At 33.7% G+C, this 10,548-nt stretch overlaps 2 protein-coding genes across 2 annotated transcripts; one reads left to right on the top strand and one right to left on the bottom strand.

Annotated features, from left to right (window-relative positions):
- Positions 1-840: 840 nt before the first annotated feature.
- On the bottom strand, positions 841-1,779 carry LOC133324466 (uncharacterized). The gene is made up of 3 exons (XM_061533299.1): positions 1,757-1,779; positions 1,549-1,684; positions 841-1,057 (listed from the first exon to the last, which is right to left on the bottom strand). Exons 1-3 carry the CDS (start codon positions 1,777-1,779, stop codon positions 842-844), a joined length of 375 nt encoding a protein of 124 aa, XP_061389283.1. The 3' UTR covers position 841.
- Positions 1,780-3,836: 2,057 nt separating this feature from the next.
- On the top strand, positions 3,837-6,647 carry LOC133324465 (vacuolar protein sorting-associated protein 11 homolog). The gene has a single exon (XM_061533298.1). The coding sequence runs from the start codon at positions 3,837-3,839 to the stop codon at positions 6,645-6,647; it is 2,811 nt and encodes a 936-aa protein (XP_061389282.1).
- Positions 6,648-10,548: the final 3,901 nt, after the last annotated feature.

The following is a 10,548-nucleotide window of genomic DNA, read 5'->3' as shown; positions in this document are numbered from 1 at the left end:
ATTAAAAGGTGGAGAGATAGATAGACACCATTTTTTTCCGCTTTCGATCAAGCAACTGATAAAACTGTATATTCTGAAAACAACAAGGCACAAGCCTTCGGAAAATTGGAAAAATATATTAATGAGGAGTATTTCGATCTCTTCACCATTAGGGACCATTACATTAAAACTTTCCCCTACGGACAGGTGGAAAATTCGACTACGCGATCAAAAATATCTTTCATTCATAACACTGCCGAGCGATGAAGAGAGAACCATGACCAACGACAGACAAAATTTTTGAATTTTGGTCAGCTTTCGATCAGGAAACTGATAAAATTGTGATTCAGAGAATTGGATAAATATATTAAGTATCGGAAAAGGGGAATGGTAAAGAGAGAGGAAAAATGTATATATTATAGAAGTGAAACTGGAAGTATAGGGAAAATTAAATGTAAAGCACATTACTTGCAATTCCTCCAAATAAGGAAGAACATTGAAATAAAACCATAGGCAAAAAATAATAATGTATTTTTTTAGTTTTATTTTTCATTTGTTTTAATCACATATATTTCTTACAAGTAAGATTTGTTTTTTTAACTAAAGACAGATTAAAGTTATATTTCAATTTAGTATGATTAAATAATGAGATACAAAAGGTTTTTGTTTTTGGCAATTAATATAAATGTAGTTGCGTGTGAGTGTTTGCATGCAAAACAAAAAAAAAAATGCAAATTGAAACGAAAGACAGAATATCTTATTAAATATAAAATTAATAATAATAAACTTATAATACTCTAATCCAGGAGTTTCTAAACAAAAAATATTTTGGAGACATTCGCGTTGTTTTGTATTTCTGGTTTTAAACCGTACACCGTTTCATACGTTCCAAATGTAGTTCATGTAATAGCTTATTTTTATCATAGTAAAATGGATTTTCCGATTTATTTAATTCCGGATGGTACATGGCATTATTTGTGTCCACATTTGGTACACCATTCATATGAGGTTTGTTTGTTGCAGCAGCTGTGGCATGATGATGATGGTGATGCATATTCATGGCTTCTTTAGACATGTGCTGTAAGTGGAGAGAAAGAAGAGAAAATTAATTTTATATACTCGTCTTTGGCAGGATATCCTAAACGGCATATACATTAGAACTTTTTAGCCGGGTTAACCTACTTTATGAGGATTTATTTGACATATATGCAAAGGAATTGACAACTGAAATCCACTGGGTTAACGAAATCCGGTTAAATGTAAACGTACTACTACACTGTGGTAAGCCATTTCAATTTCATAATTTATGTCGAGTCATTGGATAGGTCAGGTATTGGAATCTTAAAATGTAAAGGTATATACATTCGCGGATATAATTGTTATTGTAAACCTCTTAATTAGAGATTTAAATGGGACCATCTCGGATTTTTTTCGGACGAAAATATATGACTTTCATGGAGGAAGTCCATATTTCCCGAGATATGGACCTCTGTTTGTCATTCAATAAATGTACTCCCTATACATATCTACATATTAAATTTCGTCACGTCCGTGGCACCAATTCAATACCTGCTGTATATGATTGTTGTTGTTCTCCGGTGCTGCTCCAGCTGCAGCCTCTTCAAAATTGGATAAATGCAAATTATTGATGCGTTTCGATAATGGTGTTGAATCGCAGGAGACATCATCTTCCCTGCTGCGTTTTCTGCGAACAAATTCAAAAGACATTTATATTTATTTTCTTATTATTTTTTATTTTATTTCTTCACTTCCTTACCTTTTGTCAATTAATCCAGCCATAATGATTTCCAAACGTATTTCACAATTTAATTTTTCTTTTGTTAACAAAAAAAAAGAATAATTTTAGGAATATGTTTTGTTCATGCTTCTCTGTTCTTTTTTCTATTCTATGCCAATACCCAACAAGAACAACAACAAAAGCAGCAGGCAATTTTGTTATTGCAGCAGCTGTCATTTGTTTTTGTTTTGTAGGAAAAAAGTGTTGCCATAGCACAAGAAAATAATTCAATGAGGGAGAGAGAGAGTGGGAGTTTGCTTTTAAGAGGCTAAACAATATATTGGAACATAGAAATTAAAATTTAATATAATTATTACAATTCATTTGCATATTTATATTATTATTTAATAATATTTTTTTTAATAATATGACATCGTTATTAAAAATAAGAACTATTAAATTATTATTATAAATTTGTATTTGCATGTTCCCGTATTGCAAGAATCTACTATTTTTTACTACGATATCGAAAATACTATCGAGGAAAATAGTAAAATCTAGTAGAGAATCTTCACCGCATTTGAAAGGAACAGCGGTCTTGTCGCAAAGTTCGCTATTGAATTGTTTTACGGGATGGGGGAACTCCAATTCAGACTCCCTCCATTAAAACAAGAAACAGACAGCATCAAGCGAAAACATTGTTCAGATAAATCTGCATCACTGAGCGCATTTTTTGATTTTGGGACTAAAACCAGAGATCATACACTGGCTGTATGTAAAGGTTGTACTCCTCATTCTTACATATGGTTGCCTTGTATGGTGACAAGGTGGCATTTTAGCCAACAGTATCAACAAAAAGATACTGTTGGCTAAAATGCCACCTTGCATGAGTATTGTACAGCGATCGACAGACTTGAATGCAATCTTGAATCTCCAACCACATGATTCTCTCGTTAAATTCCATCTGCTATATGTGCTCTACGGATCCGGGAAACGTTTGCCTGAAAGTCGTTGAATTGTGGCCAAGCTAGGATCGTTTACATGTCACCGGTTGGTGAGGAGTACTCACATCAGTTGTTATACTCCCTCTCATAACGACATCATAGAGAGTTTCCTAGTAGGGAATCCTGGTTTATCGTTTACTGCAAGGAACTTCAACAAATCACTCAATTTTTTTGAGTTTGAAATTGTATGATGAATGCTTACGAATATTTTTTGGCAGGTGTATATATCCTGTCCTATTAACACGTTGACGGACAGTAGAAACAAGTGAAATTCGAAAACATGACACTAGGCTTCAACTTGTACGCTGGTAAATGCACGCCTATAGACGCAACTGTCCGTCAACGTGTTAAAAAATCTGAAGGGATGTTTTTAACCCTTTTGAGTCCCGAATTTTTTCATAGAACAATTTTTTGTTCACATATGTAATGCAACTATCCTAGATAGGATATGGACAAAATTTGGCATCGCTACTTCTTTGCTTTCGGGAAAAATATAAGTCCAATATCAAGAAAACCAAATACTGAATCAACGGAAAAATTATTTTTTTTCTTTTGATATGTGTTGTCTATATTCGGGTATTGACGTATGAAATCCAAAGAATATATATATATATATATATATATACTAGCTACATATTAAATACAAGCTTTAAAACATTTTGCTTCCTGTGGGCAACATAAGCCACAAAGGGTTAATCACCTATAAACGAAATAAAAATTTACTTTGACAATGTGTTTCTTTGAAAACAGCTGATTTCCTTATGTTTCTTATACGAAAATAGAGCTCGTGTAAAAGCACTTTTTCATCTTCTTTGATATTTTGTTCATTTCTTTGATATCACGGCAACCCTATTAAACCGTTAAATGACAGAACTGTCAGAATTCTTTGCTAATTGGTCATTATTGTTTTTTGCTAAACACAAACAAACAAAAGATAATAGGGCACAGAGATTTAGTCATTGAGGCAAAAGAAAAGAAAGACTATTTTTCCTGGTGACCATTCCACGAACTGGACGTGGAAATTATTTTCTACAGCAACTTTAATTTAATACCAGTAAAAGGAAATAGCAATAGAAGTTATCGGGAAAGTTGACAGTGTCCACAAAACAACAATAATGGGTGTGCTCGAATGGAAGATGTGTAATTTCTTCAAGCTGGAAGTCTTGAATGTCCACACAAAATATGTCAACATACGTGACTCGGTTACAGCCCAGTGCAGTAATATGCAATACAAGATTTTTTGCACTATCGACGGTATGGTTTATGTCTTCCTCAGCGATTGGGAATGCATTACATTTCAGGCTTCCAATGCGGCCATAAATCATTGCTGCATTACCGATGATTCCGATTTGTTGACCATACATGAAGAAATTTCACCCACAGAAAGTATGCTGAAAGTCTATAGTGTTTCGAAGCTATTGAAAAGGAGACCAGCGATACCGGTTAGCTGTGCTGCCTTGCCGAGACACTGCAAGGTTTCCGTGCTGAATTCGTATTATATGGATAATCAATTGTATTTGGCAGCGGGTTTGGAAAAGGGCCACATACTCCTTTACAAATCAATTGTGGCCCGTGACATTTCTGGGAATTTCAAAACCCTGCAGGTGTGTCCGAAATCCATTAAAGGTATTGAGTTTCTGCGTAAGGATCGCGGAGAATTGAATATGTTTGTGTGCTCCGATGCTGGGGTGTTTTGCTATAGCATTCTGGCAAATGGTAATTACACGGAAAATAAAATTGTCATTGATGATGTGGTGGCGCCAATGAGTTGCTGTGCCCTCAAACCGAAAAGGGAGCCGAGTGAGGAACGATATTTTGTGGTGGCACGAGAAGATGCTCTCTACTGTTATACCATAGAGGGCAGGGGACCTTGTTTTGCCATTAACGGGAGTAAACAAATTGTCAAATGGTTTGGTAAACATCTGATTGTGGTAAAGGCTTCGCCGAATTCCAGCAAGCGCAGCAGCCAACTAGTCATAATAAATATTGAAAATAACATGATGGTACTTAATGAAGAACTCGCCGAGATTGAGTGCATCTTTCCAACATCCGATTTTGATAATTGTTTGATTTTCACCAAAGACGGCATGATATATACCCTGCGTGACCAAGAGCTGCGTTATAAGCTGCAGTTGTTGTACAACAAAAATCTTTATGATATTGCCTTGAAATTGGTCGAGGGCCAGATTATGTATCCCGATTTGGCTGCCAATGTTTTCCTTAACTATGGCGATCATTTACTGCAACGCGGTGATATTGGGGAATCGGTAAATATGTACATCAAAACGATTGGCCAGGTGGCACCGTTCAGGGTGATAAGTAAGTTGTTGAATTTTCGCTATAACGAATTCCTCATACAATACCTGAGGAGTCTAATGGACTCGGAGGTGGCATCGCAGGAATATTATGATTTATTAAGGAACTGTGATCGCCGTTTGGAATTACCCAGAGATATGAATAAGATGTTTCAAAATGGTGACAATATGGGTATGGGTATGTTTGATGGGGAGTCGTCTTCGCTATGCCAGGAAAAGGATATACGTAAATATTTCTCTCAACTCAAAGAGGATAAGGCCATGGAGGTATTTGCAGAATATGGAAATTGGCTGGTGCGACAATATCCCTTGGACACAGTGGATGTGGTGAAACACATTTTGTCACAGAAATTCGATATCCCAGCCTCCATTGAGTTGTTCATAAAAATTATTCTGCCCCTGCTGCTAAGCCAAAAGGATTTGGTACTGCAGGTATTGGATAGCTTGGATTTTGAGTATCGCAAAAATGCCAGCATAAATATCATTTGGGCTGAGATTCTATTACAAAAATGGAAATCATCGGGCATGGATGCCCACTCGCTAATGGAGACCATTAAGGAAAACGGTCACCAGCTGAGTTTGAATGATATTTTCATCATATGTCGTAGCCATAAATATTTGTCCGGCATTAAAATGATGTATGAAACATTTGGTTTGAATGCTTTGAATTTCAGCAGCTTTTTAAAATGTTGTTTCGATTTGCCCATGGACACCAGTGCCATTGATTTGGATACCAATAAATACTCCTTGATGTGGATGCAAACTTTGAGTAAAGATAATTTACAATCCGCCCAGTCATCGGCATTTGTTAAATATATTTTAAGTAAGACACTACACTGCAATACCCAATACACCCTGACAATACTGCAAAAGATATCCGCCAACACCCATTTTAATTTGTCGCATCTAAATAAGGCCTTGCCCAAAGATATTTTCCTTAAACAATTGGCATTTGATAATTTCCAAGATGTCTTGGCTGCCGATCGGAAACTTAAACAAATCAAATCTCTGCTCTTGGATTATCAACAAAAACCCATGGAATTTCGTAATAGTAAATGTGATATTTGTAAACAATTATTAAAGCCACCGTCCGTGTATTATCTCTGCCAGCATGCATATCATCGGGAATGTTTGTCATCATATTCGGAAATCAATGGTTGTTTGGTTTGTTTGAGTATTTCACAGAAATATGCGGATACCAAGTCGGCGGATTTATCTGTGGTCAGTAATGGCAGCAATCCAGCACCATCTACGCCCATACGAAATATTTCCCAAAAATTATCCACTGGGGTGTTTTCATCAAAAAGGCAGATGGCAGATCTCCCAACACCAAATAAATTTCAACAAATTCAAAGTATTAAAACGCTGGGTAATGATTTCGCAAAACCGGCAAAGATTATGGAAATACAAATGAAAACCTCGGTGACAGCAATAAATCGAAATCCATTTGAAAGTTCTACACCACCAAATTCAGCACAGCAACAACACATCAGCCAGCCACATCACTTGAAAGTCCGTTCCACGCCTAAATCAACAAATCCCTTTGATGATGAACCAGATGATGTGGCCTCATCTCAATATGATTCAAATTTAAATCCATTTGAGGAATAAACTGACTATAGACATACATTCCTAACGTAATTATTATTATAACATACAAACATTAATTTTGTATACATCTTCACTAAAGAAAACAAAAATCAGATTTCAGATTCCTCTGGGCAGATTTAAAGTTGCTTACTATTATTATTTTTTTGGCATTCGATTATATATTTTGTTTTGTTTGTAGCCATAGGATAGCATTTAATTTGTTTACTGGCTGGCTTGATTTGCCACTACAGATACTAAAAAACTATACGATAATAAGTTATTAATTTCATTTTGTTAAATCTTTAATATTAATTGTAATAAATATTTAAAAAATACAAATAAATCAAATACCAATGATACTACATTAAATGTTGGATATTATTTGTGTAAAAATGACATTTTGACTCTCCCTATTCATTCCAGAATAAGACGATATAGAGAGAACATGTGAAAGCAAAAATGTTCACAAGTGAGATTTCTCCCTAGCTGGATATTCGCTAGGGAGAAATACATTCAGAATAAGGCGAGAGAGAGAATGTGAAAGCAAAAAATGTTCACAAGTGAGATTTCTCCCTAGACTGTGTGATTTCTTCCCAAAATCCATTAGGGGACATGGTAAATTAATATAAGGTAGGTGAATAACAAAAAGTATCTCTGTAGGTAGAGGCTTCTTCTGTCATATATTAAATAAATATATAAAATAAATATCGCCTTATTCTGAGAAGCAAATAATTTGAAATGGGAATTCGAAATTTCGATAATGGAAAAAAACATTCGTGTTGCCATATTGTAATTTAAGTTGTAATGTGTGTTGCACCATTTTAATTTTATTTTGTAATATTTTTCAATATTTTATATATTGATTTTTTATTAAAAATTGTTACGTTTTATTGTTATTTAAACTTTATAACAACAAAAATGTGAAATATCAATCCGCTGTAAAATTGCTTTGTAATTAAAAAAAATAAATTAGAGTTTGAAAATATGGCAACATACAATGATATGTGAAACAGCTGTTTATTGTTTTGATGCAACAATTACAACAGATTGCAAATAAAATAATTTTTTTATGACAAAAATGACATCGAACGGATATAAAGACACGTCTAATAATACGAAGAAGAAATCTGCGCTTGAATTAAATTAATTCGCAGTTTATTAATTCACTACATAATTGTGCGCCTTTTTATTTAATTTCGATCAAAGTTTATTAAGAAGGTTAACCGGAAGGCAAATTCATGCCTTTGTCTTCTCTTGCTGCCAACTTTTTAATCGCGAAATACCAACCAGAACAGGGTAAAAACTCAAAATATCTTTCAGGGAAACGTAATGATAGTAATGTGCACATATATTTGGGATCGAACAAATATATTTTTTGTTTATTTTTTCTTCAAGCAATAAATTTGACAGTCAATGAAGCCTACCTGTTAACCTTATGAATAAACGTTGATTTCGATATTGTATCTCCCCAAAATTCTTAAAGTGACCAATTATTTTATAATTTTTTCTGGTGAGACATCTTTTTTTCTCCTCCAAATTGCATCAAACTCGGCTTAAATATTTCTTATTGTCTTTATACATTCCGTGGATTTCCAATGGTATTTTATAGTACGTTTATATTTAAGCGGATTTCGTTAACCCAGATTGTTTCAATTTTCAATTCCTTTGCATATATGTCAAATAAAATATTAGCGAAAAATTTTCCCACAAAATACCATCACATTTTCCCACTCCCTGTAATCCAGAATAAGTAATTTTTTCACAAAGCGGATTTTTCGCTTTGCTACTAGATTCAGAATAACGGGGAAGTGAAAATGCAAAAAAAAAAAATCCCTGCGAGTTCTGTTTCAGAATACTTTTAAAGGGAAGAGCGAAATAAATTCACGGTGAATTGATGTCCATAATAAGGCTGTTTATTCTTTCCACTAAGTGATGGTCGTAACAATTTATTCTAAAATCTTTTGTTGCTTGAATGCATAGCGCATTTTAAAATAGCACAAGGCAGGATAAGTTAAGGTGAATAATAGTTTTGTCCTAGATTAAGTTGCTGTGTACTTTGTCAATGAAATTGTCTTTTAATTTTTGATACTAAAAAGATAAATTTCCCACGCATTTTCATGACATGCAACCATGTATACCATAACCCCACCTCCTCCCTGTTTCACTGTTGAAAAAGGTTTTATTTTTTTAGCACAGTTCCACTCCTGAGCCATTGTAAATCTTTCCCTTTAATGATCAAAAATGCAAAACTTGCTTTCTTCGTAAAAGAGGACCACTTCTCAGAATTTTGTGGTCTTTTTATGTACTCACGGGACCTTTTTATGTACGAAGTCCATTCTTTCTATATTATATTTTCATTGATTTTGGTGGCGGTATTTCTGGGATTATCTTTTAAAGAAGCTAAAATAGTTCGGAAACGAATTTCTTCTTTTTTTGCTATAAAAATGCGCCTTTACACACTTTTGCATTGTGAAATTGTACGATACTTAAACGGCATATACATTACAACTTTTTACCGGGTTCACCTACTCTATGAGGATTTATTTGACATATATACAAAGGAATTTACAATCGAAACCCACTGGGTTAACGGAACCCGTTTAAATGTAAACGTACTATTATTCTGGAAAGTATTTGTATTTTTTCAACCAATGTATGTATATATATATATATATACATGGTATAATAATAGAAGGTAACAGCAAGTGTTGTTGTACAAAAAACGATACAACAACCACATGGAAATTTGTTTTTGTAAGTTCTACTAGTGTCAACTCATTTGACAGAAAAATGTAAACAAATAAACAAATTATCATCAAATTATTTTTATTTTGAAAATGAAATATTTTCGAATCCTCAAAATAAAAATTGAAAAACATGAATGAAAATCTATCAAATTTATATTTCTATCGCTTCCACATATTTCCTATAATTGAGCCATTGCCATATATATGTGTAACACATATGAAAATGCTGGGAATAGCGAGTTATTTCTTGAAGAAAGATGTGCTTCCTCAAACTTTCCCAGCAGGCAGATTGAGTAAATTGAATACGGGAGCACATTTAATAATGAACAATTTCAAATTGTATCCGTTCCCAATTTTCCTGTTGGGTGATTTTTAAAAACATAATTTGTCAAATTCATATTGACACTAGTATTACATTGGAATCAAATCAGCTGGGATTTGCTGTTACCTTTTATAATTGTACCATGATATATATATAGGAAATTATAGGAAAATAGACGTTTTTATATAATCAAGTGAATTGACAATCTTAATTGTCAACTTGTCGAATTTGTTTGCACTTTTTCTGTGAAATAAGAAACCATAGCCTTGCGTTGCATTTTTCCATCATTGACAATGCGTAGCAGACAATGTGGCAACATTTACAGAATGCTGACGAGAATCAACGACAAGTAAGACAAATAAAATGAACTAGTTAAAACTAGTTCCAATAGTTCCTTTCACAGAATACCTCCCATGGAGTAGTTCGTTCGTTTGTTGTTGCTCTAATTAGTATTTTATTTTTAGTCTTCAGTTCGTTTAAAGCCCCATGTAATATTTTTCTGTTTGTTTTGTTTTTGTTTTTATTTTTGATTTTTTGCAATTGCTTTTACAAAACAAAATAGAAATATTAAACAAAAAACGATATAGATCGGCTAATTTCCCATAAATGTTACGCAATTACAAATTTAAGTGCCTTTAGTTCAAACGAAAAAGGGATCGAAATAGGGGGGCTAGTGTAGTGTTCACAATTTATGTTATGGGATTATTTTTTGTATCGATCAACAACGGCAACAACACCAACATATAATTGAACTTCGACATGAATTGAAGCAACAACAACACAAAACCAACAGACAGAAAGACAGACAAGAAAATAACAAAAACGAAGGAAGGAAAGTCTAATTAAAAGAAGA

Source organism: Musca vetustissima, unplaced genomic scaffold (assembly GCF_032173495.1).
Source record: "Musca vetustissima isolate MV318-11 ecotype Yass unplaced genomic scaffold, APGP_CSIRO_Mvet_v1 utg17733, whole genome shotgun sequence".
Classification (NCBI taxonomy): domain Eukaryota; kingdom Metazoa; phylum Arthropoda; class Insecta; order Diptera; family Muscidae; genus Musca; species Musca vetustissima.
The sequence above is the reverse complement of the archived record's forward strand: the minus strand, read 5'-3'. Positions and strand labels throughout refer to the sequence as shown.

Coding starts and splice junctions, on each gene's coding strand:
- LOC133324466 (XM_061533299.1), bottom strand. CDS start 1,779: ATGGCTGGATTAATTGACAAAAG. Junction 1,685..1,756: donor GCTGGATTAATTGACAAAAG/GTAAGGAAGTGA, acceptor ATTTGTTCGCAG/AAAACGCAGCAGGGAAGATG. Junction 1,058..1,548: donor ACAACAATCATATACAGCAG/GTATTGAATTGG, acceptor CTCCACTTACAG/CACATGTCTAAAGAAGCCAT.
- LOC133324465 (XM_061533298.1), top strand. CDS start 3,837: ATGGGTGTGCTCGAATGGAAGATGTGTAATTTCTTCAAGCTGGAAGTC.